At 42.6% G+C, this 27,907-nt stretch overlaps 3 protein-coding genes across 8 annotated transcripts; 1 reads left to right on the forward strand and 2 right to left on the reverse strand.

Annotated features, from left to right (window-relative positions):
- Positions 1-3,987: 3,987 nt before the first annotated feature.
- Positions 3,988-8,967, reverse strand: tada3l (transcriptional adaptor 3 (NGG1 homolog, yeast)-like). Of its 3 annotated transcripts, none has more exons than XM_068720476.1 (9): positions 8,934-8,967; positions 8,345-8,610; positions 7,404-7,651; positions 7,209-7,314; positions 6,924-7,059; positions 6,713-6,816; positions 6,455-6,561; positions 4,665-4,856; positions 3,988-4,546 (listed from the first exon to the last, which is right to left on the reverse strand). In XM_068720476.1, the coding sequence occupies exons 2-9, from the start codon at positions 8,552-8,554 to the stop codon at positions 4,354-4,356; spliced, it is 1,296 nt and encodes a 431-aa protein (XP_068576577.1). In that variant the 5' UTR covers positions 8,555-8,610; positions 8,934-8,967; the 3' UTR covers positions 3,988-4,353. The 3 variants fall into 3 exon arrangements, with proteins under 3 accessions (XP_068576577.1, XP_068576578.1, XP_068576576.1); XM_068720477.1 differs by having other exon boundaries at positions 8,345-8,591; positions 8,934-8,952; XM_068720475.1 differs by having other exon boundaries at positions 8,345-8,951.
- A 501-nt stretch (positions 8,968-9,468) lies between these two features.
- Positions 9,469-12,218, forward strand: arpc4l (actin related protein 2/3 complex, subunit 4, like). Its single transcript, XM_068720479.1, has 6 exons — positions 9,469-9,577; positions 10,270-10,388; positions 10,746-10,857; positions 10,981-11,076; positions 11,355-11,525; positions 11,676-12,218. Exons 1-6 carry the CDS (start codon positions 9,575-9,577, stop codon positions 11,679-11,681), a joined length of 507 nt encoding a protein of 168 aa, XP_068576580.1. The 5' UTR covers positions 9,469-9,574; the 3' UTR covers positions 11,682-12,218.
- Positions 12,219-12,869: 651 nt separating this feature from the next.
- On the reverse strand, positions 12,870-26,706 carry LOC137879608 (6-phosphofructo-2-kinase/fructose-2,6-bisphosphatase 4-like). 4 transcript variants are annotated; one of them, XM_068720473.1, is made up of 14 exons: positions 26,563-26,706; positions 21,357-21,473; positions 21,129-21,225; positions 20,974-21,040; positions 20,798-20,872; positions 20,124-20,180; positions 19,906-20,027; positions 19,498-19,705; positions 19,264-19,410; positions 19,072-19,176; positions 18,203-18,332; positions 17,019-17,081; positions 16,823-16,887; positions 12,870-13,781 (listed from the first exon to the last, which is right to left on the reverse strand). In XM_068720473.1, exons 1-14 carry the CDS (start codon positions 26,615-26,617, stop codon positions 13,722-13,724), a joined length of 1,368 nt encoding a protein of 455 aa, XP_068576574.1. In that variant the 5' UTR covers positions 26,618-26,706; the 3' UTR covers positions 12,870-13,721. The 4 variants fall into 4 exon arrangements, with proteins under 4 accessions (XP_068576574.1, XP_068576572.1, XP_068576575.1 ...); XM_068720471.1 differs by lacking the exon at positions 26,563-26,706 and adding an exon at positions 22,529-22,800; XM_068720474.1 differs by lacking the exon at positions 12,870-13,781 and adding an exon at positions 14,631-15,507.
- Between the last annotated feature and the right edge of the window lie 1,201 nt (positions 26,707-27,907).

Here is a 27,907-nt window from a genome sequence, read left to right on the forward strand (position 1 = left end):
TTGTGTTATTGGCCTATCAGTAGCACAGTAATCGAACCTCAGTCTACAGCCATGTTAGGCGCTCTGGGAAGCTGCACTTAATTAGGCCGACGTGATCTCACAGAACTACTTGAAATGACCACAACCTCTGAACAGCGCATTACGCAATGGTGGCACTTAATGTGTAAAATTACATGTTGGCACCACAGAAACAATTTAACGTTAGGTTCAGGCAACAAAACGACTTAGTAGTAGTAGTTAAAAACAAAAAGGTAAACTTTTGTGCCACCACGTCATAATTCACTGTCCTGTGGTTGTGGTCATTTCACGTATTTCTGTGAGATCAGCCTGAATTAGGCCTGCTAAATGATAATGCTAGCAAGGCAACATGCTCACAGTGACAATGCCAACATGCTGATGTTTAGAGAGCTATAGCTTCAACCATGGTCACCATCTTAGTTTAGTAGTGCAGCTGAGGCTTACATAATGATGGCGCTAGAGAAAAAGTCAGGGGATTACCAAACTCATTAGGAAGTCACAATATTTCACTGTGAACAACAATTGTCTTTGATAGGGGAAAAGTCAGGGGATTACCTATTACAATACCACATACAACATGTGCCAATCCATCTAGAAGATGTTTAGATAGTTCACAGGATAAGCGAACATTCTGACCTGCTGGTGGTGGAAGATGAAAAGCCTGAGGATCACCAAAGTCATTACATTTCAATGGCAAAACCATCCAATAGTGATTTTTCACCAAAAAAAGAAAAATGTGAACCTGATGATGGAGCAAAAGTCTGGGGTTCAGTCAAATCAGTGGGATTCATCCTCTTTGAACTGGCAATAGCTGTTGAGATATTTCAGCCGACATTGCCATCGATAGCATGGCTAATACTGCCCTTGCAACTTATAGACTACACTTGTCTGACTGGGTTTGTTGCCTCAAATAGTGCAAGTGAAGAGCTTGTCTGTGACTGATTGTGCTTATCTTGTACAAACTACCCTGGAGACATGGCAGGCTGGAAAGGAGACCAAAGGATCTTGATCTTTGCCTCACAGGCAGGTGGGGCTGAACGAGGCAAAAAAGATTTGCATATGAGCTGCCAAATTCAGGTGCCAGAGCCACTCAAGAAAAGCATCAACTGCCATGCAAATGAGAAGCAAATGAGATTCAAACCAGACCAGGGTAGTGTTTATGTGTGTGTGTGATACTATGTGCAACCATCTCACCATGTATCCATGCAGTCATTTGTACCACTGACTAAAAGATCTGTCAAGTTTTAGCACAGCGGCAACAGCAGCCCTCTGGGGAAAGACAAGGCATGACATCAGAATAGTGGAAGCAGCTCTGAAGACAATAGTTCTCTGTGCGGGGAGTAGAGCCGAGGCGTGGCCTGGCTCCACAGAGGGTCGTCTCAGTGGACCAGTCAGCCTCAGCAGCTGTCTCAACCTCTGTGTCTCTGTCACACACACAATTTCAATCCAGCATGAAAGCTGACATAGCATTAGGACAAAGGATCAACAGATTTATGTTAAATCCCTTAACTCCTATGTATCTGTGTGTGCGTGTGTGCGTGTGTGTGTGTGCGTGTGTGCGTGTGTGTGTGTGTGTGTGTGTGTCCATGGTCAGTTCCAGCTCAGGAACGCAGGGACGGAGGTGGAGTAGGAGGAGAGCCCCGGAGAAAGAAACAAAGTTCGTACAAACTGACAAAACAAAGAGCCAATGGACAGAAAGGCCCCCACTGACAGGAGCCCTGGCGTGATAGTAGCCTAGATAAGTGTGTGCGCACGTGTCTGTGTGTGTGTGTGTGTGTGTGTGTGTGTGTGGGCTAATGTAAACAAATTACACACAGCCTGCCAACATGATAGCACTGTATTTACACTCCATTTTTCTTCTTGTAATTGCTTGAGGAGATACAGGAAAAGCTTCCAGACATGCAGCCGCTGCACATCTTGTGCCAGAACGCTGAAGTTCAAGATACTTACGCAGACCCTCCAGTGGAGAGCCCTGTACTTAAACAGCCATAAAGGTTTACAAACCATGACATAGAGGAGTGAAGAAGCTCACCACATAGCTGAATTTCACGTTGAGAGGAGAGAGAGAGCGACATCACTGAGGGGAGCTGAGGCTGAAGTTAGAGCCTCTTCATAAGTCCCTCTGGGTTGTCAAAAGGAGTCCAGCAAGCCTTTAAACAGACAGCTCAATACGTGGTGTGCAAACAGCAGGCGGGCATCACTAAGCATGTATGAGCAATGTATCAACACAAAACCCTCCTGCCCTTCAGTTGAGGTCTAATGACAACAAATGCAAACAAAAGCCCTGTGCAATACGCCCAGCCTGGAGGGCCGCCCGGCTATTTGTTCAGCCTCTCATTCACCTGTGAGGAGGATTCAATAGGTCTGCATGTTAATAAAAGCTTTCATACATACGGGCTGAAGGCATTATGAATTTGCATAGAGGCCATCGACCTAAACTGAGGGATTTTTTTAAATGAGGATCGGGCCATTCTTGTAGCCTCCAGCCTGGCTGTAAGCTCTGCTAAAGGACACAGAGCTTGAGTTTATATTTTTCAACCAGTCCGTTCTGAAAAGATGGTTTAGGGGTATTACTTTATGTTTAGACAGTTTCCACTAAGGGTCTTGCAAGCATACTGATATGCTGTATATACACACACTACACACGTGTGTGCGTATACATGTCTGTCAAATTAAAAAAAAGAAGCTTGTTAAGGTGAGAGGCATCATCGGTGCTGCCATATAATATATTTAAGGTAAATGTAATTTCACACAGTAACAACCAGCCTGATGGCACCATTCTTCTACACTTACCAAAACCTTTTGATCATTCTTGGGCAGAGGGGGTAAAACAAACAATGAGGATGATTGATATTGATATAAACACTTTCACCGAAATATACATATATTTTTTAAATGCTTTAGAAATAAAGATTTGGAGCTACTGACATGGCTGTTAAAACGGTGGTGGACACGTGTCTGTGACCAAGTCATGGTCGGTGAAAGAGCAGCGTGACCGGCGCTTGTGTTGTGAAGCAGATGCACAGCGTGAGACACGCAGTCTCCTGATTTCTACTGGGATCGAGATACGTGAGGGTATCTTCAAGTGAACACTGGATACACATCGCACCGACACATGCTGTGTTGCGCTGATGTCAACCACAGGAGCGTCAGTCAACAGACGATGACTGCCATCTTGTGGTGACTCAGCAAAGAGGAGCACTTTCCGCTGTTATGTGAAGAGTTTAGTAAGATAAGACACTATTTGACATGTTTTCTCCCAAAGCGTGCCAGAAGTAAATAATATAATTACTCATTCCTCCGCATATTGACTTTTAAATGGAGCAAAAACAACAAGGTAGATAAATAGAAAAAATGAAATAACAATAGAGAGAGAAGATGCTATTTTGCATATTCACACAATAGATTGTATGACTTTACGCAGTAATAAATAAACAAACAAGAAAGCATATGGCAAATAATCTCGCTCATGGCAGTTGCCTTTGTTACCTGTTAAGATGCTTCCTCCTATTGGTGTAATAATATTACTGTAAATACCAATATACATTATTCTAAAGTCAGCACATAAACAGTGGAGCAATTTGAACATCTGGCTTAACTTAACTGAAACATACATACATACATCTGCACAGAGATAAGAGTCATTAAAACATTAACGCATACATTTTTGTGTTGTTTGAGCATGACCTATTTAGCCTATAAGCTTGGTAAAATATAAAGTAAAATCTAACTTTCTGTCTATACACTGTGGCAGTTATGGAAAATGGTCAACAATAAGAATATGAACATAGCAACATAAGAAATATATATTAGTCCGATGATGTTTAAGCATTATGTGAATCAGTAGCAGCAGTGTTTATTCAGTACGCAGAGGACTCATCGTCTGCACTGGAGAAAAGACTACAGCACACACTATAATGGTGCATATCCTCTGAATTGTTCATTTCATACACTTACAGAAAGCTGTCCTCACGTGGTAGTGATTTATTCAAACATTTGTGTGTATTGTTTTCACAACATTACAATGGTAAAAGAAAAAAAAAAACGACATAAAAATTCACCTGACAAAGAAAGAAAGTCTCTTTTGCGTTTTAAATGCTACTGATAAATCGAGCATTCTGCTGTACATGACCAACAAAAACTACTACAGAAATGTCCCTAATGAAATCACACAGACCTGCAGTAAACAGTGTCACACATTATCATAAATACAGCGGTTTACTGACCATCTAACGGCTGTCACAGCGATTCTTGATTTGCGTCAATCTGTGGGGAAAAGATTCTTCTTCCAACATTCTTTTCTGGATAAACACCAGACACCAACTGTTTCTACGTTTATCCGTCCAGTAGCTTGAGGATGCTTTCCCTCTCCTTCAGTGCTTTCCAGGCCTGGTCCTTCTCCTTCTTGGTTGGAGTGCGTTTCTTCTGCCTGGCTGCCATGATTCGCCGAAATCCCTCCATGACCTCGTTGTCGGACACCCTGACTCTCTGCCTCAGCTCTTGCTTGCGCATCTCCTCTTTTGCCAACCTGTGAGGCAGCAGAAATATAAAACGTAAGGTCAACCGCTGATTATGGATCAGACTTTAATTGAAGTACAGCTTACTTTGTGGTACATTATCTAGTCATTGGTGGCCTGTGTCCTCACCGGAGTAGCTCCTGCTTGCGGGCTCTGTTGTGACCACTCAGGGCTTTGAGCTCCGCTTGCCTCTTCTGCAGCTCTGCCAGGACCTCGTCCTCAGAGTCTCCTCCTGGTCCAGGTCGCTCCTCTGAGTCCAGCAGCCCCTGAGCCACCAGCTCCTCTTTGATCCGAGCCTCTAGAGAACGCGTGTGAGGAACGCTGGAGGGGGGGGGGGCGAGAAAGATCGAAGATATGAGACATGTGACATCAAGTGAAGTCAAAAAAGTTCAGGGTGGCAATTTGAGACTAGACTCACAACCAACATACGGAACTATAGACGGGCAGCCTCAGTCAGATTAACGGTGTGACCCGTGTATATATGTGTGGCAAGATAAACATTCATCACATGCAGGTGTTTGCAGCTCAGTTCTGTTTAGTGAATGTATCTACAGTTCATGAGAGTACAGCTACAGACCTGCGTGATGAGAAAGACTATAGGCCTCATTCACAAATCTGTACGCTCACCTTTTAACAAAATACAGTACATATTAAAACAACATCCATGAAACAAGGCTTTAATAGACGACAATATTCAAAACAGTTCATCTTTGATACCCTTTCATCCTCATCAATCATTTTTAATCAAAACATATATTTTGAAGCGTAAAGGTTTATGAATGAAGCTTACCATCAACAAAAACGGATTGAAGCAGAATATTTTGTTAGAATAGATATGGTCCTTTTAAAAAAAAATTAAAAAAATGTTACACTCTAGAGGAAATGTTAGGATCACACAAGCCATAGAAAATGATACGCAGCCACCAGTGGAATCTAATTCTGTAAATAGTATATTAATATTTGTGTAGCCAAATCTTTAACTGCAAATGTGCAGAAATACCGGGTTTAAACCGAACACAATATAAAACAAAGAAGTTGTGCAGCATTCAAATGTTGATTTTGAATTTCAACGTTATGAATGAAGCTTCAAACTATTTGGTTCAGCCCCAATAAGATCATGAAATAAATTACCTCTGGGTGAAAGTCCTCGCTGGATGTCCTCACTTTCACCCTAAGTTCTTGGACATATCCACTTATGGATGTTTGTCCAACAACTGCGCCGAGTCTCTCATCTCGGGTTGAAAAATCAGATGGTCCTCCTCTTCCTCCGGTTTGCTTATTTTTTCTTCTGGTCTGTTATTCTCTTTTTACATAAACTTTAATATTCAACCACTTCTTTTTTAAATGAGCCACAGTCAGTATCTCAGCTGACACAACAGCCCAAGACTCATTTTTTTTTTTAAATAATCATCTCTCTCGTGGAAACACTTCAGAAACTATTATGTTGAATTCTTCATTAGTTGACTTTTGCTTTAGGGGCCACGCTCCTCTCTTTCACAACTTCACCACAATAAACCTCAAAGCAAAAGTGTTTATATAGAAAATGGCTGCGTGGCAGTATGCTGATTGAAATAGTGGACACCTGTTGATTAATTTAGATTGATTCTGATTCATGGTGGCAGAACTAAATTGGCCGGTGTGCACATGATATGAACACGGCTGTAATTTTGCGTGTGCTCTTATCTTGTGTGCAAAGTAAGAACATTTCTACGCACATATTAGTGAACGAGGCCCGATGACCTGCGATTAACCCCCGATAGCAGTCTGGTACGAATGGCTTGAACGTGTGTTTATTATCCTACTTCAGACACTTGGTGTGTGATTGTAATTTGTGTGTAAACATGACGGCCAACGGGCCAAGTTATGTAATCTGGAGATGCTTCTGATTTCTACATTCAAAGGTAGTGTTGGACAAATACCTGAAAGCTTTTCCTTGGCTTCTAGGAGACGTCCCAGCGCCATCATTAGCATCCTTCCCTGAAATGTCCGGTATGGGTGAATCCTCCATGGGGGATATAATGTTCTCCTGGAAGAAAAGTGTTTTGAGCGTTTTCACAATATTCAAACATGAATGTTTCCGATGCCATATCTCACTCATCAGTCATTTGCATGTTCAAAAGCCAATATGCATTATTGGAAGTTTTATCAGCGCACATGCGTGATTCCAGCATACTGACCTCTACAAGGGCCTGGAGCAGGCGCTGTGTGAGAGGACCGAAGGGACATCCGTCTTCTGGAGATTCATGTTGGGACTCTGACTTTTTCAAAAAGGAGTCCACATCTACAGCAGTTGAACATGAAGAGGAGTATTAAGGTGGATACATGCTTGTGCAGTATGGTTATGCCATTGTGCCGTCATTCAAGGCGCAGGCTGCAGTCTTCCCTCACCTTTTGCATCCAGCTCGGACAGCGGCCCTCCCATGAGGCTCTTCTTCTTGTCATTAGCTCGTGCTCCTTCCCTCTGCTCCTCCAGCAGATCTTCCTGAGCCCACCGCTGAGAGTAGTGTTTCCCCAGAGCCGGAATCTACAGTTCACACAGACAGTACAAAAGCTCAACACACATCTAAAAGGAAAATGTTGCATTACACAATAAAAACACTCAGAATTTTGGCAATGCCTCGAGTGGATTTAGGTGTAACACAATAATAAGGTGCGTGGCTTTTGATGTCGTACTTTGAAATACTCAGCCTCATCCTCCGGAGCTTTCAGAAGCTCTTCTAGCAACCGTATCTCTTCATTCGTGATATCGGCACAATATGGCTCAACTGATGCCCAAAATCTGAAAAAAAAACAAAAATAATAATTAACACAAAACAAACAAAGCAAATACAGAACTGAGCGATATTATGAATGGCGGTTGTTGCTGACCTGTTGGGTGCATCGTTTTTAGGTGTGCGTGGAATGTCTTGTGGATCGTCGGTGAATTCATACTCTGGGACTTTAGGCTGCAGATTTTTGGATTTGGGTCTTCCAGGACCTGGACCTGGTGCGTGAGCGCCTTTGCCGTCCAACTTCTGCTTTTTTGGTTTGTGGCGAGATGAGGCAGCTGGGTCTGGGTCTTTTCCCAGCTTCAGAAACCGCTTGTCTCCCTTCTTGTCCTGCCAGTCTGTGAGGATCTGAGAGGCAGCACAGAAAAGAGGGGTTACAAACAGGACCGGATTACGGTCCCTGGGCACATGTCTTGTGGAGGCCCCTTCCTCCTCTGCTTGATTATGGCAAAAGTCATAATCACGATTATTTTTGTTCAATATTTCATTATTTAGTCCCATCCTGCAGAAAGAGAAGGTGCAGCAAGCAGCCTAGAGCCAATCCAGATGTTACACTTGTGCACTGAGGGGCCTGGGGGGCCCTAGTGGTCAACTCACACCAGAAGCATATGCATCCTGAGGCCTCAGGCCATAGTTGTCCCTGGGGCCCTAGGGGTCAGCTTACACTTTAAGCCGCAGGGGCCCTGGTGGTCAGTTTATGCTTTAAACATTAAAAAGGGTCTGGGGGCCCCTCACATTCTAAGCCCTGAGGGGTCTGGCAGGCCCTCGTGGACAGCTTGCATTGTGCTCACTGAGGGCCTTGGTGTTCAACTTCCTGCGGATGTCTCAGGCCAGATTGGAGGCCCCCTGGCAATCCGAGGCCCTGGGGCACCCATAACCCATCCATGGTTACAAAAAGCAAACCAACACGAGAGAGACAATGTGAAAAGTGACATTTTTGCTGTCTTCATTTGAGATTCACAGACACAGAAAACTGACCATACCACAAAACAAGTTAGATGAATAATGGGGGGGGGGGGGGGTGTCCCAACTTCCTCCTACCTGTCTCTGCTCCTCTAGGGCTCGGAGGCGGCGACTGGCTGACGAGAGCAGCGTCTCCAGCTCCAGCTGCAGGGTGTCCAGCTCCTCAATGCCGATGCCATCGTCCTCCGAGCGGCCGAGCACAGCAGTGTAGCGGGGACACACTTTGACATGCTCGACGGGCTTGAAGTCGTAGTATTTCAGTGGGGGGCAGTCCTTCAACTCACTCATGATGCTGTGTGGCGAAGACCTGGCGGATCTGAAGTAACTGATCGACAGTGTGTGGGCTATTATGATCATTAAAACACAGACACAGAGGTGTCCAGCTGTGGTTCAGTTCGTCTGCATCCCTCCATCAATACACGCATTAACACACACACACACTCAAGCACGCACGCAAATACACGAACACGCAGGTCTGCTGTGTAGAACGCGAACTCGCTGGGCCCAAACTGCCCAAATTACTCTTACATGTAAATATCGGTAGCTATGATTTCACGATTTTGCACAAGAACATTTTACATTCAGTTGACTAAATTACAAGAATTGAACAGAACTAACGAAAAGCACAGATGTATATCAAAGAATGTTTTAGAGGATTGATATTTACGGTCAGTGTATGGCGTCCATGATGGATGGAGCCATTATGGTAAAAGAGGGGTGTGAAAATTGTTCAAATTGATACATGGCCTCTTTTCGCTTTTAGAACATTATTTTCTCACACTATACTATACACATTGCAGGCTTCTGTTGTGTTATTGTGTTAACATATCAATATAATATTGAGTGATGTGACGGTGACTACCGAGCTAATGGTAGAATGGTATCATCGGATCAAACCATATTTTGTCACGGTGCCATACTAAACACATTTCCGCTAAACCCGTCGTTCCGTAATCTTATTGGATTATATGTGTATTGTAACGTTGCTATTCAACATGTTTTATTCAAGAACATGTTAAAAAAAGTAAAAATTATTTCTGAACCAACGGTCGCAGAGCAATATGTCTCCTGTTCAGAGACCGGAATGGATTCATCGTAGGGTATGTTCATTTTATAGAAAACGTACTCCAACTGGGCGGAGTTATAAGCGGAAAACAGTTGCATGTCTGTGATGCGGAGAAATCCGTCTCGTCAAACCAAAGAGCCATATAGAAAACAAGCGCACCCTATCTGTACTAGACGATGTAGAATTTACGGAAGAGCAGTCCCAGGCGTGGCTGAGGAACTTCCGTCTTTTACAACACAAAAATGGTAAGTGTCTTGCACTAAGTGTACCTGTATATTTCATTATTTAGCCATTTATTTCCGCTAGCTGTGGCTACATTTAAGGCGAGATTAGCTAGCTAGCGTCGTATTTGTCGTAGACGGGGGTTTGTGGTGAAATGAGAGGACGGGCATCCTTGAAACGGTTTGCAGGAACTAAAGTGATCGAGCTGAGCTGTCTTTTCCTCTCGGCCCCCTTTTTTCTCATCATTGCGAAGAGTCAGCTCCCCCAAAAGCTCTGTCAGTAGACGGGCAGGAAGATGTGTATCTGTTGTGATGTAGGAGGACGTAAATAATGTGGATGTTCTGCAATCTCGGTCACGATCTGTTAACGTTAACGCGAGCGAAATCAATGTTTTAAAGAACCTCTCATCTATAGACAACTTACATATGGATTACCATCATGTTTTTCTTTCTAAAAATGACTGATAGTCGTTCTATCTCTAAAATATAAAGATGGAAACCTTAAAGTGTAACCGAGCAGCATCACTGCATACACATATTTTTGGTTCCTGGTCAAACATGACCTCACAGGCTGACCCTGCTAATCAAGTCACCCTCAATAGACTGGAAGGTTCAGTATGCTTGTTAAACCTGATCTAAACTCTTAACTAACAAATGCATCATCCAACAAGATCTTCTTGATACCTAGATATTGATCTAATGCAATGTCTCCTCAGACAGCGACTCTGCGCCCCTACTTAAACGCTGTGAGGGCCACCTTGCAAGCGGCCCTCTGTCTGGAGAACTTCTCCTCTCAGGTGGTGGAGCGTCACAACAAGCCGGAGGTGGAGGTCAGGTATGTCTAATGGCATGTGTGTGTGTGTGTGTGTTTGAAGTTGTGCAGTCTCAGTGGTTGTCCCGCTGATTTGCAGTTTCTCCTGCCCCTAAGCTCATCATCTGCAGCTTTCACACGAGTGCAGACTTGTGCAAACTTGCCTAAGAAAATCTATGAGGGGAGGAAAAAAATGACACAAGCACGAGCGAGGCCTTTAAATGGGCCTGTGGGGACTTGCCGCAGCCTATTTGGAGGTGTCTTTTTCAAATGCAATGAGAAGATTGCGAGTTATTCAACAAGTGACTATAAGAGCCATGTAGAGCCTCTGTGAAACACAGTATTTTTGTCTGTAATGGCTGGATTGTTCTGTGGTTACAGGAGCAGTAAGGAGCTGCTACTTCAACCTGTGGTGATCAGCCGTAATGACAAGGAGAAGGTTCTCATCGAGGGATCCATCAACTCTGTCAGAGTCAGCATTGCTGTCAAACAGGTGATTTAAAAAAAACAAAAAAAACAGGCTGTTATTGGTTATGAGCTATGCACAACGCACGTTTCCTAATTTTCTGTCACGGTCTAAAATGCATTTTTAAAAATATAAACTTCTTCACTGCAGGCTGATGAGATTGAGAAGATCCTTTGCCACAAGTTCATGCGCTTCATGATGATGAGAGCGGAGAACTTCTTCATTCTGAGGAGGAAACCAGTAGAGGTATGAGAAGAGAGAGAGAGATGAACGGGTAATCTGGGTTTTGTATAATAGAATTAAAGAATGTGAGGAACAAAAGAGGAATCAATATACAGGAAGAATAAAAAAACAAAACAGGAAGTGTTTATCTTTAAAATGAAAGAATGTCGAAGTGCTCTTCATGCAAATAGAAATATAAAAAATAGAAACTATATACTGACATAAAATCCCTCAATATTCCCGTGATTACGATGACTCAAGTGATTTCAGGCTTTTCTTTCTCCCTTGCACTGTGATTTCAGGGATATGATATTAGCTTCTTGATTACCAACTTCCACACGGAGCAGATGTACAAACACAAGCTGGTGGACTATGTCATCCACTTCATGGAGGAGATCGACAAGGAGATTAGCGAGATGAAACTGTCCGTGAATGCCAGGGCCCGTATCGTTGCTGAGGAATTCCTCAAGAACGTAAGGAACTTGCTCTCTGCTTTTTAATTTAGATATTATCTGGGGGTTTTCTGTATAGAACGGTCAGACTAATAGCTGTACTTGTGGACAAATGTTCTGTGTTGTTAAAGGCAGAAACATGGAAAATAATTAGATTTCTCCTCTCCACAGTTCTGAGTGCAGTGTTGGTCCCAAACAAACTGGCAAAACGCTCCAAAGGGCCAATCAGCACAAGAGTAGAAAACTAAAGGAGTAAACAGCCAATCAGCAAGGAGATGAGAGGAACACGACCAATCCGGCGATGACACCATTTGCACCGTTCTCGAGTATTTCCCTGTACTCGTGAATATCAATGACTGTATATAATGAAATATTTACCAGTTTCATTTTCAGCCACGTAGAACAAATCCCCATTCAAAGGCGGGTCCTTAAAGTATTAATCCAGATGATAGCCACGAGTACAGGGGCATTGAGAACGTGCCGTTGCAAATACACCGGCCAGGTTTTTGTATTTCGTGTATGTGAGTCAGCGTGATCCGTCACTGTCGTTTCAAATTAGTTTCCAAAAATTGTCTCTGTTCAGGAACGCCATGTTTGCGGAAAGTAGTCTGTGTGGTGTTAAATGACTGTCATGGAGCAAGAGCTGTCTATAAAGAAACCACCAAAACACATGTATGAAAATAATGATGAAAGATAATAAAACTTTTGTTTATACCTTTGGTGTTGTTATTTAAATACTAACTATCATTCTGTGTCGTTTGTGCTGCTGCTGTACCTTTAAACAGATCGCTTCTGTCTGAGGAAGTAGTTTTTATTGAGCTCTTCACCACAGCTCTCTTTATATACTTACTGTGTTATTTCAGCTGTGGGGAAAGGGAAGTAACACAACGGACTGTGTGAACCTTTTGGGTTTAGACTAGTTCACAGAGAAGCAAGTGAAAAATAAGAATATAACTTTTGAAAATTCACTCTAATTTCACACACACACACACACACACACACACACACACACACACACACACACACACACACACACACACACACACACACACACACACACACACACACACACACACACACACACACACACACACACACACACCTACCTCTGATCCACAAGACTTGTAATGCTGGATGTGAAATGCCTTGCTCAACTGCACTGAAGTAATAATGGTTGAAGAAGGGTTATCCCAACCACAATTGTGCCACAACTTATTGGCATAATCTTTATGAAAATGGCAAGAGAGATAAAATAACCCTGTGGACACTCCCTACTCATGATCATATATTGATGCGGTGCCAGCTCACCTACTTGATTTTGATTATTATTATTCTTCCTCCTCCTCCTCAATAAATAACAGAGCAAACAATTAGTCTTTTATTTCATCAACAGAAAATGAACAAGCAACATTTTAGATGTTCAATATTTTTTAGCACAAGTGTGAATATAACTCACTAAATAGCTTTGGGTTTTAGACAGTTGGTAAAACAAAACAGCACTGTAGAATATATCAACTTGGGCTCTGATGCCCGTTTCTTTATTTCTGACTTTTTATAGACTCAAATATTCATTGATAATGTGCTGGCAGATTCATTAAAGATAAGATAATCATCAGTGAAGCCCCAATAAATACTTGAACCCACAGTGACAGAGATAATGACGGACAGGTTTATAAAAATAACATCTTTAACTGGGACGTACATTTTGAAATCATCACCCATATTAACATCAACAGCTTTGAGCTTATATTAAATATATTATTTTCCAAAACCTTTGCACCTCAAATATGTTCTTCACAAAAACATGTTCATATTTCATTGAAGGTCTGTTTGCAGAAACAGATGATTGACCCATCTGTAAAATACATGTTTGTTTTCACCATAAAACAAACATTCATTCATTCATTCATTCATAGAATCACCACATAGTCAAAAATAATAAGCTTCATAGTGTTGTTTTCCAAGGACGTTTGTTACCTTCAAATTGCACATGATGACATAAAACAATGATTTGTACAAAACAGTAGCATGTCAAACATGCAGCAGAAAGATCATTTTATAAAGCCACGTGGTTAATGTTATTTCCTGCAGGGTTAATTCTACTGCTGCACAATGAGGTGAGGATGGAGGAGCAGGAGGCACATCACCCAGACGGTCACCACTGTGAGCACGAGTCATTCAAAAGGGAGCGAGAGAGAACGAGAGGTCCAACCGCAGTCAGAGGTGAGGGGGGACGGTGTGCAGGGCGTCTCGAGTTGTGCGATGGACGTTCACATTCTGGAAAGAGGAATGACTCGGGGTCAGATGTCTTTTGAATGAACACTGCATGTGTACCAACACATTTACAGGGAGTTGAGAAAAACAAGTTATATACAATGTCATGCTGTATATATTCCTGTTTCTGCACTTGTGACTACTACTGTACTGCAGCATAGCTTTCAAGACAGTTTTCCATATTAGAAATGGTTTTTGGATTGATAGATTAGATGATTTGACCTTTTTTTGGATGCTTCAGGGTCCTTTGAAAAGCCATGCAAGTGCAGATTACCAGACCTATTTCATCACCATGTCTATTTGGATCACACCATGTACATGGCAGCAACTCTTGGGAAACTTGTTTGGCATTGGAAGAGCATTCTTCAAGTCAAAAACTGACCACGCCTTTTAACAGAGGGCCAGTATTATTAGCTGAGTATCAGCGCACGTTTTGTTATCTCTCTAAATGGAGGCAGGAAGAAATGCGTGCGTGTGTGTGTGACACAATGAGCGTTTTGTTGAGGGTGATGAATGGCAGCACTTTCTTATGCAGTGGAGTCTTTGCATAGGAATGAATGGGGGGGGGGGGGGGGACCCTCTGAGTCTTCAGTTTTCACAGCAGAGTACGCAGGAAGTGCAACGCTGTGGATCGTACGAATAGGAAGGAAGCGGTCTGTCACTTTTGATCCTCAAGTATTAAAGAGTAAGAAATGTCCAGCTCAGCAGCCTAGACATATTATCTCAAGATAAACCATCAAAGGACCTCGCTTCAAGGTAAATAATTCAACTTTCAGATATTAAGAGGAAAGCCATTTTCATTTAGATATTTCTTAAAATGATTCACAAGAAGGGTGGGATAGTGATACGTGAAATGGTTGAGTTGAGTTTATTTAGAAACAAACAGAAATATTTCCTCTTATGTATTATACTTTAAGAACCTTCACATTGATGAACAAAAAAACAATGAAACAAAGTATGACTGTACTTCGAGGATCTTCATTAGACAGTGCTAGACATCCTAAAACCAGAGACAAGCCGCAATAGAGGACATTTAGTAAGAAAATAAACAGAGTTGATTTGTTTATGTGCAAAATATAAAAAGGCACAACTTTGTTTTGTGCAATGCTGTAAAACTAAGAGTAGAGCGTCCCGACTTCTACCAACAGAAATACAAAGTGAGAAGATCGCTAACAGTTAACATCGTAAAATCAGTTCAACAGGAAAAATCTATGAGAAAACAAACTAAATCACAACAAACAAAAAAAAAGGTGATTCAATTTCAATGCTTCACAACTGGGATTACGCATGAGTTCCGAAACCCTTCATCTGCTTTTCATTCATTCTCCAAAAATGGGAGAACGTGCTCGAGACACAAGATCCGCGTCAAAATTAGAAACTGGATTCCAGTCAATTACCACCACCACCATCATCATGTCATATAAGATAAGTGGAGAAGATCGGAACAGTGGAGGGGGGTGCAATCAAAAGGAAGGTGGAGAAGAAAGACTAGAGGTTGCTGAGTTTGCCCAGTACAGTGTGCGTAAAGACGGGTAAAGGAGGATGAAGGTGTGTGTGTGTGTGTGTGTGTGTGTGTGTGTGTGTGTGTGTGTGTGTGTGTGTGTGTGTGTGTGTGTGTGTGTGTGTGTGTGTGTGTGTGTGTGTGTGGGGGGGGGGGGGTGTAACTGTCTCATTGGTGAGCTGGCACTGTTAGCAAAGCCTCCTTTGACCGCCGCGACACGTCTACGTTCTGTTTGATAAAAAAAACAAAACACACAAAGAGGGGGAGGGATGAAAACACATAGGAGATACTGAATCCACTGCACACAGACGGACGTTTAGAGGCGTGTTTATGTTTCCATCTTCGTCACTTATGTGTTAGCAGTGCAAGTGGAGGATAAATCAAACCACTGCAGGCCTGCTTTTCTTAGAAAATCTGAGGATTTCTTCACTACAAAAACATGAAAAACGTTTGATCCCACAAAGAGGCTTTTTGTGGGATTTTTTTTTTCATCTAAAAATCCCACATTTCACCTGTAAAAGTAAATAAATGATCCTGATTTATTGGTTTTCTAAGCCTTGCATCATTTTACATTACTCAACATTTGTATTAGACGGGTATATTTCTCTGAGAACTACTTTTATCAGTCTATCAAACTCCAACATGATCCACACACACACACAGAGGCATATGTATCTAACGGGTGTGATGGAGAAAACCTGGAAGGTTAGAAGCAACAGGAGCATTAGTCATTGCTGTCGCCCTGATAGCACATGATTAACACACAGCTCAGACACAGACCTGCTCTGAACTCATTGCTATTTCATACCACTGATATAAAAACCAGAAAGCCATCAGAGGGAACTGCGGTGGTGGTGAAATACCACATGAGACACATGATGTTCAGCACCTGGTTGCACCAACTGGTCTTTACTAAGCCTGGTCCCAACTGCTAGCTCGGACATAATGCAGTGTATTAAAAACAAAAGCTAACTGAAAACACTTCTGATGAGGCATAAATCTCTCATCACTGTGTATCTTATTGTCCACACAAATATTAACTTCACCACCTCCAATGAAGGGTAGGCTTTCATAAACATTCAAACCAGCAGTGTCATTTATGCTTATGAGCCATAACTATCCCATAAGCTCCTTTCAATTGTAAAAAAATATAAACCAACTCAAATAACAAAATCAGATTCTGCTTAATATTTAGTGATGATCCAGAAATGGTCGCCTCATAGCCGACTGCGGCCACGAGTCAGATTTTGACTGTTCGCCGGCTCCTGACTAGGCGTAAGATTTACACCTGGTCTAAGTGAGAAGAAAGCTTAATTAAGCCTAGATGGTGCAAACAGTGTAACTATTAGGTCGGGCTTAGAACGGAAAGTAATGACCGACATTAGACCTGTTGGCGCAACCGGCCCCTGAGGCTGTCGGGTCAACCCGTTTGTGAACCATCTTCCCTTTCGCAAAGAGTGTGTGTGTGTGTGTGTGTGTGTGTGTGTGTGTGTGTGTGTGTGTGTGTGTGTGTGTGTGTGTGTGTGTTTAACAATATACCCACCTCCGGCCTTTCTCTGTGTGTGTTGACAGCTTCCACGTTTAAGCTGATGGACTCCACTTTACAGCCTGAGCATGCAGACAGAAGATTTGTTTTTATTCGTTCAGGTGGCCAAAAAAAGTGCATCCCGCCCCACATTTATTTTTATTAGAAACAGATTTATCACGTGTAATATATGCTAATAGGAGACCAGTCTCACCGTAGGCCACTGGCGTTAGCTTCAGCACGGTGTGCAGCGGGCACTTCAGGTAGGGCAGCTCCTCTGTGTGAAGACAGACGCACAGATTCATGAAACAAAGAACTCTCATTCCTGAACATCACGTCATACACTTCTTCTTTTAATCTGTAATGTGTGATCTTCAAGAGTAATTCATTATGGCAAGGACAGGAGTGGGAAGGTAAAGATATTGCTGGAGTTAATACAGATACATTCATTAGAGTAGGTGCAATGAAAACGTTACGAGTAAAAAGACGAGAGTACTTTATTAAAATGCCTGTTCAACAAGCACTAACTTGTTATGTCCGCAGCGTCCCATTAATCACTGGTATGTTCAAGCCACAGAGCACGAATTAGTCCAACAGTTAATCTTTATGAATGAGCTAATCTGAATTAGCAGCAATAGAAGGAGGACAGTGAACAGGATGAATGATCAGATTTCTGTGGACTGTTCTTCATTCTTTTAAAACTTCACTCAGTGGTTTGCTGCTCTGGACACAATATTTTGTTATATTGTTCTAATTTTACTCCTTTTCTGAATAATATAAATGTTATAAATTCTTTTATTATTTCATAAATTAAAAAAAGAGCAGATAGAGTATGTATGAAGTATGGGACCACACTAGCATCAATAAAATCCAAATAATATTCATCCATAGTCTTGAAATATACAATATAAACTAAGAAAAAATGGAATGAAAGAAAAATAAAGTTTTATTTTTTTAATTTTTTCTCAGTTTTGTTTGCTGCAGTGCTCCGGTCTACAACATGGAAATCAGGTCAGTCAGCAAAGAGTGAAACACTTCTTAATCTGGGCGCTATGAGAGTATGTCACGGCTTTACACTGACTGCTTCACAAAGTGCAAAACATTTTATCCAGTGCTTCATTCAAAATGAGTCAGAAATACTTTACTGCGGTGAAAGTGTAACTGTGTGGCTAAAAGGAAAAATGTGCCTTCAAGATAATTTGATATAATCTGTAATCTTCACTCTACAGTACTGTTTTTTTTTTTTTTGTGAAGTATTAAACCACCCTTTGTAAGTGAATGCACTCCCTCGACTTACTTTATCTACTTCTACTTAGTGGATTCAGTGACTTTCTACGTCTCCCACCACGTGTCTGATTTAACGAGCTCTGCCTTCAGGAGTTCAGTTTTAGGACTGACCTGCTGTTTTGTCCAAGAAATAAGCCAACAGGCAGCGCATGACGGCCTGGTGACAGACGACCAGCACGTTCTCTTGTCGCTCCAGCTCCATGATGACCGGCTCCAACCGCTGCACCAGGTCCTCATAGGACTGAGTCACAACAGATATAGCAAAAGAGGAAAATCAGAGAACGAGCACGCCAACACCTTTACATTTGAAGTCAAAATAAAATAATGGAATAAAACAAAGAAAGTCATAAATCAGTAAATTAAAACGTCCACGCGATCCACTTTCTTCTCACAGTCTGCTGAATGATCAATCGCTTAAACAGATTTACATCTTTTGCAGGTGGAAAAATCCATCTAGGCCGTCTAGACCAACACCAGCTTTAACAAGATTCTCCAAAGCCCTGTCCGCCTGGGCAGCCAGCTAATGCCCACATCCATCTTCCTGTGTTACATTAATGGAGAGGTAATGGGATGAACCTAAGGTGAGAACAGACCAGCAGGCATTGAGACACGCAGTAAACAAGCTGACCCCACGTTTTCTGGCACACACAATCGCACGTGAAGTCTTTGTTTACTGTAATCTGGTGTTTAGTCAAATCATTCTAAGAGGCTGCTTGTCCTCATTAGCAGAGAGTAAGTGGCCAGTGGCCATGTGGACACACTTTTATTGGGTTTGTCGTGACGTGTGAGTTTTTATGAGAACGCGAGAGTGAGAGCGTCCTTATTTTCACAGAGGAGGACAGACTCTGCTTTGGGAAGTTGAAACATTTAAAACAGAGACACACTGTCCACAAGCATGCTACTTCAATGTTAAAATACAAAAACAGTTACATAAAATCCCATCATTAGACAAAACTTTAAGTTGAACTTTAGCCACTGACCTCTCCTTTCGGGTAGCGATAGCGGTATTTGTCCTGGTCCCTCAGAGCAAACTCCAGAGGATAGTGATCCTGAATCTCCTCATACATCATCTCCTCACACACGCCCTAAAATTACATCACACACAGATTACACTTCGCAAGCATGCCAGCAGACGGCTGTGCTTGCTTAGCAGTCCAGAACGAGGTACTCACAGCGTCGATCTCGTTCAGGACCTTCCACTGTTCGTAGGGCACACTGAGAGCCTCGGCCGTCTGGATGGTTCTCTTCATCTGACTGGTCCACACCTTCAGGTCGCTGATGCCCTGAGCCTGGATGAACTGGCTCAGCTTCTTGGCAAACTGCACGGAGAAAAAAGAAATGTTACCATCTCTTCTAGTAAAGTGAGAAAAACTGAAGACATATTGATGAAAAAAAGTCAGATCTACCTCTTTCCCTCCAGGTGTGAGGCCAGAGTCGCCACCGATTCGACCATGGACGTTGAGCTCGCTCTCCCCGTGGCGGCACAGATAGATGGAGCGCGGCGTGATGTGAATGTTCATGAGGTAGTAGACTATCCGGCTCTGGATGTGGTCCAACACCCTGTTGACCAAGTAGCGCTGACCCACGTCCATGATTTTAATGAAGGAGAGATCCCTGAGAGGAGACCACAGAAACGTTAAGCCTCCCGTGTAACACGGACGGAGCCGAACCCGTGTACAGTTTGAGAACCACAGGATAATTAGTTGTGAAATGACCAGAGTATATTTGAAAATGCTAAGCTAGTTGATCCCATATTTTCCCACCGCTAGGACATCTTTACTAAACACACTCTCCACACAAAGCTTTCCCCTCACCTGTCCAGGACTTCATCCAGCGGCTCGTAGGAGTTTTCATAACACTTGATCCTTTTCATGAAATCTTCCGCCGCTTCCTCCGTGTTACAGTTGGTGTAGTCGGGGCTTCCCAGCTTCACTTGCTAAACAGAGAAACAGCAGAGAGGAATGAGCACAACTTGGACGGAAGTTAATTTCCTCTCTTGAGATAAAATAAACAGATAAACTCATTCACTTACCACTATGTTCTCCTGTATGACATCTGGGTCTTCACACACAGACTCCACGAAGAACACCTGAGAGACGAGGAGGAGGAACTAATCAAGCTCAGTGTGAACGTCAACCATGGCTAGCTAGCTAGCTAGCTAGCATGTCTTTCTACTAAGCGGCAGGGAGGATTGTAATGGTAATTTTTTCCGTAGTATATATTTCTTTCATTTCATCACAATGATGTGGAGGGACCGCTGGCCACATGTCTGCTGTTGAGTTGTGTTTTCGTAACCAGTTTAGCATTAAAGCATAGCTTAATTGGCAAGCTAGCTAATAGCCAGCTGTCCGCTAGTTAGCTTGCTAATTCCACCATGCTTTAATGCTACACTTACAGAAAATGGAGCCAAACACAGTTGTCACTCATCTGGAGATAGCAATGTGCTTTCCTACACTGTGTATGTAGCAATAACTTGTTACATTTTATTTTCATTTGCTCTCTTACCCACTGCTCCTTTGAGTCGTTACTGCAAAACCTCACCTAGTGAGTCAGCGACTTCACGCAAGTTAGTTTATAAGGAAGTCAGCGGCCACCGCTCTGACCTGCTACGTTGATTTGAACGTGAGCGTCCGTTCTACGTCTACTGTATTTCTATGATGTGAACTAATGCTGTATGTCCTCCCACAATTGTGACCCAACAGTTACCTTAAAGCCATTCTGGTCTGCAAACTGGATGATGGTTTCCCGTCTTTCTCTGGTGGTATTCGTTGCATCAAAAACCTGTTTAACACAGACAGAACAAGATACGCTTGTTAGCATCGCACACTATGTTTGACCGACCTCAACCATCTAAACCAAAACTATATTACTGTTTGACCCACCGCCACTTGGCCTCCGTCTTCCGTGAGATACTGTCGCACATCGTTCAGTGCTGCTGAGGCACATTGTCTGTAAAGATCAAAGATAACATGTGTTTAAAAAGGTCACATGGTTAAATACATTCTTAAGGCAGTCCGAGGCCAGTTCACACTCTTACCGTCTGATCTTTAACCCTTCCTCGTTGTCTGGACGGAAGAACTCAAAGGACTTGTAGATCTTCACACACTCTCTCCTGTACTGCCCAACATTGAACTCTACGGCAAAAATGGAGGGAAGGACACTTGAGAGAACTTTCTCCTGTGATGCACCTCCTAACATCCATTCCCTTTCTTCTCTAGAATCGATGCTTCTACAAAACTATTCACGCAAGCCCAGGAAGTCGTACCTCTGGTGGGCACGCCGATCCAGTTGAGATAGCGGGTCAGCTTCTTGGAGATGTAGGTCTTCCCTCTGGCAGGAAGGCCCACTGTCACAATCAGGGTGGGACAGTTGGTCATACATACTGCAACGAGAGATGGAGGAGGGGAAAGAAAGCTTAAGTCGTGCGCTCGCTACACATTATGCAATGAAAGATGTAAAAGTGATTTCAGTGAAAAATGCGTCTCAGTACAAGGATATTATCTTATCTCAAGGTTTTGTTCTACAACTATTCTCACATCTTGGACAATGCCTCCACCAATTTTCAAAATCTGCCCTTACACTATCATTTATAAGAGTCAATATTAACGTAATTATTAGATTGTCCATTATTGATACGGGTGTGTAACCCTGCGTTATCTGCCATGAAGATAAAGTCACATCACAGGAGGTCACGGTGGCACCAGGCTGTGCCAGAGGAGTTGTGAAACGCTGCACTTGAACTACTCAATACATCTGGAGAGAGCTAACAGCTGGTGTTTCCACACTCAGTGTGTCCACAGATGACTGGGTCAGAGAGCGAGATAGTTTTCATGGGGGGCTGCAACTTCAAGTTTTCTTGTAAGATAATGTCCATGTCCACAGTCTGTCCCAGTGCATACCAAAACCCACTTCACTCACACACAAACAGAACCATTTACCCACCACAAGCTCATAACTTCAATGCCATTTTAATTGTTTCCTCGGGTGAGGAGACACTGACCATACAGACAAGTGACAGCAAATGCAACAGCACATCCACGCGGGGGTGCAAATCGCTCACATGACTACAGGGATATATTTCATGTTTTATCAACAGCTGGTGGTTGACTTAGCACACAGTAACAATGACATGGACACCTCTAGTGTCAGTCCTTTCCCCTCGATGCGAGCAGCAGCCTTCATCGGCATCATGTGAGTCCTTACATAACTGTGTCACCCAGATGGCTGCAGCAGCAGCAGCAGCAGCAGCGAGGCACATGAACTCTGCGAACTGAGGTCCACGCGTTTATAACCGTAGAGACGTTAGCTAACACATAACGAATTTAGAGATATGCTACATACTTCATGCAGAGGGGACGGATTAGCATTAGCTTCTGGCCAAACCGCCACCGGTGAAATAGATAAAGACGCTAAGTGACGCCACGTCGTCATACGCACCCTTTCTTTGAGAAATGTGCTTTTCAGGAAGGCCATTTTTACACGGCATCCAGATCTTCTTGAGTGGGTTTTGAGTGAGTTCCCGCGGATTTGACGGTGTTTTGTCCTCCATTCCGTCCGGCGGTGAGGAGGAGGAGGCGGCCGCGTCGGGAATACGGGGCCTTTTCCCCGGATGCTGCTCTGAATGTGACCGGTGTTTCATCAGCACTGCTCTGCGGTAGTGATGGAGATGATTCCTTTCTCTCGCTGTCTCTCTCTCGCTCTCAGAGCTGTTGTCACGTGTTCCAGTCTGGCCACAATGGAAAGCAACTTGTTGGCCGTAATGACCGTAATACGGGCGCAGCGCATCTTCTGCTTTACCGTAAGTGACATTAGCTGCGCTGAGTGCTCAGCCAGAAAACACAAGCTATTCAAAGCTGCTTTCTGGGAAGTATAACTGTGAAAAAACAACGCTTTAGACTTATTTGAGCAACAATAGATGCTGATGGTGTGATGCAAGTTTTATAGAAACCCCCTTTCACAAAATATGTTTCAGATGTCGCAGCAGGAAAAGCCCATGTGTGTCAAATAACACTAATGATGTCTGCCTGCAGTGAAAAAGGTATAGACTTATAGTTAGTTAGCCACTTAGCCAATTAATTATTATTTTAACCGCTTGGGGCAGCAGGGCAACCGAAACACAGTTAAAAAGTAAAATTGCGTCATTGGTGTTTATTTGGAGGTCTGTTTGTGGTCACCCAAACATAGGCCACAAACTCAACCTTCTAGTTCATGATTGAAACACCTGACTCCTCCTTGGCTGCTAAATGCTCCATATATTTAACAGGTAGTAGCTAACCTAGTCTGTCGGCTGTTTCTGTAACAAAGCCTACAGAGCTTTTTCACTGAAAACAGCCGCTGACTGGAAGTGGGATTGATGAGAGCGATGAACCAAAACAGTTAAGCTGCCGGCCGCGAGGGAGAACTACTACTACGAGCAACCTCTCTCACATCACATAGTCATTTGCTCCATTGTCTATAGCCATGATCCACCCACACAGGGGTTTTCACTCATCATGTTGCCTGATTTCACTTCTTCTCAACACTGTGTGAGCGTGTAAGGATTGTGCTTGATTCATATCTCTATTACTCCCTACAGGTTCATATGGTCATTTTGTTATTTGGTGACCTCATGTCCACCACAGCTTTGTCCAACTTCAACCTGAGCAGAGGTCTATTCAGCCAGAATGACTCAAAACACCTGGGGCCGTATTCATTAAGCTTCCTAGTACAAATCGTTATTATTAGTAACGAAATTCCTCCTTAGAGTTAAGATGGGCTCCAACAAGTGAGGAACAAAAACAAGTAAAGATAAAAGTTATTCACAAAGCATCTTGACCCTTATGAGATCTCCTAAAGTGAAGAACTGTTTGGAGAAAGGAGGACTTTTAAGAGGCTGTGGCTCAATGTAATAATGTAATCAATAATGTAATATATTGTAATATAATACAATCTATATTTGATATAATATAAAAAATATTTGAAATAAAAATAAATACATAAATAAAAAATAAACAAAGATAAATGCATTTATTTCCGTACAGTTGAGCTGATGACAAAGCATTCCACTTGTGTTGGGTCTCTACTGGACTCGTTATTAAAGAATCTGCTATTTTATATATTTGTTCATTTTTTCTATCAGCTTACAAGTTCCTCTACTTTTAAACAACAAAAGGTTAAAAGGTGAAAAAAAAAGTTGTTCATCAGTGGTTTAAGAAACAACTAAACATTACTCTTATATTCTGCCAGCTCATTGGTTTGGTTAAAACTGCTTAGCTAAAGTTTGCAAAAGATTTAGGTCATGGTTAAAGAAAAAAGGCAGGATCGATAAGCACTCTTACACTTCATGTATGAAACTCAAACCAGCATTGGGAAACAGAAAGCCTTGCTCGTTACAAACGCCCAAAATATGCCTTTACAAGCACCTCTACATAAATAGCAGTATGTGTGTGTTGAGTATTTGTGACAAAAGAAAAGCAAGGCACAGAACAACTGGCTGGATGTTTTATGGGGATAGAGTACGAACCCAACCACTACTTTGAGTATTCAGATTCAGATTATTTTTGAAGAAAAATTCTCCTTTTTCAACATTTTCTGCTGATTCTAACATTTAACAGGCCTTTTTAAAAGAAGACATTTTGACATGTCACAAGCCGGAAAAAATAATAAAAATGAATGATGACTGTCCATTTAGCTGCTTCAGTTTCAGGTTCCTGGTATTGTGCATGCTGACTCACTGTCACACTGTCATAACTTACTGACATTTTAATACAATGGAGCTATTGTTAATGATTTTCCTGCTTTGACAAGTCAAAATATCCAGTGTAAAAAAAAAATCTATTGTGACAATAATGCTATACTATCATTGTATCATTCACAGATCAGCCATCACTAAGTGACAAATGTTTTAAACGTATTTGATCTATTCTTATCGAGGGTGCGTTCCATCAAACACGAGCTGACAATGCCCACGAGATGGCAGCATTACTCTCCCTCTTCCTCTGCATGTGTGTTGACTAGACTTTTAAACTAGTGTATAAGACACACCTGTAATAAAACCCAACTCAACAGCCCTGCGGCAAATTCCTACAGATGCAATGTTTATAATGTTCAGATGTGTGTGTGGGTGGGGAGGTACCAGAGGATTTCCATAAGGGTGTCTCTAATATTTTGTCCATCTCAGAGTGCCAGAGTCCGGTCACTCTGCTATCACAATTGCCATGGAGATAAATCCACACTTACACAGTGTCAACAAAAACTGAACAGTTTAGGCTTTACAAAGACAGGACTCTGAGGTGTTTTACTGGACTATATGTGCAGGTTTGTCTGATAGGGTGGTAACTCTCTGTTCATCTGTTTGTGTTCCTGGACTATCTGATGCACTGATTGTATTAAGCTTTAGTCAGTCTTTATAGAGCAACAGGGCCTGTGACCTAAATATGGTGAGATGGAAGTTTTTCTAATTAAATAGCTCCTACTCTCTCTCAAATCCCCTGCCTGCGAGTAGACTATAATACATGTCAGGTTCATCAGGTCTGCACATAAATGGCACACTATCTCATGCTGGGGGTATATTTTTAGCTCCTAAACACAGTGCATTTGCAGAATAAAAAAAAACATACAAACTGTGGCACATAGCCTCCTGTACATTGTCAGATGCATGAAAGTTGGTCAGGCGACATGTATTATTTTAAGTAGCTCGGGTAGCCCGTGTGGAAACAGCAGCAGGCAGTCATTCGCATGCGCACTTGTGGTGAAAACGTCAACACACTTTTTTCAAACGTGGTGTCTTGCATACTTTACACTGGGGTAATGAACAGGAAACAGCTCGGCGAGCTCCTCCCCGACACAGCAGCTGACAGTGCTCTGATTGCTGCTAGCAGCTTTTAGCTCCTAAACTACACTGGACAAGTCATTTCTCAATATAGTATGTTAACGTTACACTCCACAGTACACCAATACCCACCACGCCTCAGATACCGCTTCAGCTCAAGAACCAACATAGAAGACAACAACAATAACAGTGTCATCGTAGCAGCCCAGTGCGAGCTGTACAATCACAACAAAAAACATAAACACAATGCATAATCAGCCAGAAAACGTAAACCATCAACCGTCAGCAGCATCTTCGTCATGATCAGTGCTTGGGAAATGACAATATGAATAACTGAAAAGAAACCCGAGGAGATCCGCTTTAGGCTGCACGAATGTTTTTTGTTTGTTTTGTTTTTTTTCGGCAGCAGTCCAACAACATCCGCCTGGCTCCTGACCCTCTGTGTCAACGCACAGCTGCTGCTGCTACGAACGAGGCTGGCTGCTATAATAAACCCAACGATTGTCGCTTGTTGTGGTAATGTAGGGTAAAGGTCTCGACGGTGACAGCGCCAACACACCGACAGCACATCGGTGCTTCTCGACCATACACCCGCCCCCCGTCATCCGGTTTAAAGATGCACAGTCAAAACTACTAAAGCCTTCAAAGCGAAGCGTCTTACCCGCTGAGGCCCGGTTCTGTGTGAGCTTGGTGCGGCTGGAGCAGCCTCTCATCATGGGCGTCTGTCTGATGGAGCGCAGCGCCTGGCGGTGTGTACGTGCTTCAAACGGCAGCCTGCTGAGCGCTTCTCTTCACTGATGCTCACTGTACAGTACGCACACACAGTGAGGGAGGTTTTCTCCAAAACTGGATGGAGTGAGGTTGCAGCCTACCTGCCCCCCCCTGCACCCTCCTACACCCCACCCACCACTTGACTGTTGAGAAATGTCCCCACATGTCGCGACAGGGCTAAAGTTGTTAAAAACATTTGTATGACACTTAAGGTTCAGTTGAGGATATGCATTGCTGGAAACATTCCAGCGCATAGAGTCACGCAGCTAAAGGCATATCACGGACACTTCTGTGGATGTACCACAATATAAAAATAATATCATCTCAGACGATTTCAGAGAAGTAATTCCCATACTTACCTTATAGGATGCTTTTTTTTTATATAATACATACAATAGCACTCACCATGGATACTACATTTTGCAATGCAAAGTTCATGTGCAGGAATAAAACAGGAAAAGTTAGAAGTTTCCCAGCAGCAGTCTAACTTGTAGAGCTTGTTTTTCTGCAGTGCTAGTCAAAATATTCACCCTACTTTGAAGATGCCCATGTTTAATTATGTAACATCAGGCTTTTTGTCATGAATAAGCAGAACTCAGAGTCCTTAATATCCAATTGGAAGGAAATCTCTATAATTGATCAAAGGTTTCTTAAAAATGGATTGCATTACTGTGCATCCTATTATTTTGACACAGCTAAACCACTAATGGTGCAGCCTTAGAAGTTGTTTGTTGACACTACCTGTGTGTAATTAGGGTGTGACAGGGCAACATGAGGATAATTAAACACAACATATCTGTGACGAGTTTATTAAGAGGTAATGTGTCATTCACGGGAAGGTTAGTTAGAAGAAAATGAGAGACAGGCGTTATTGATGGAGGACAACGGCAGACCTGTGGACACTGTGAATGAATTACCAGGGTTTTTGTAAAGATTTGCTGAAAAAGTTAAAGGAGGGATGATGTGGGGTTGAACATATTTTTTAAATACGATCATTTCAGATCATTTACCCAGCCGTCTCATCCTCAAAGTACAGTGCTATGAAGTCATGCAAATTCCGTGGCATGGGGAAAACACTCTTGGGTTTATTTTTCAGTGGCAGTCATGATACCTACCAGCAGCCTGTGATAGTGGTGCCACTTATTGTCAAGCACAAGGCCTTTGATTGCACATCTGTGGATGAATGAGACAATCACACACACACACACACACACACACACACATACACAATCAGG

This window comes from Cebidichthys violaceus, unplaced genomic scaffold, assembly GCF_023349555.1.
Source record: "Cebidichthys violaceus isolate CVI_PGR_0920_01 unplaced genomic scaffold, fCebVio1.0.p SCAF_25, whole genome shotgun sequence".
NCBI lineage: Eukaryota > Metazoa > Chordata > Actinopteri > Perciformes > Stichaeidae > Cebidichthys > Cebidichthys violaceus.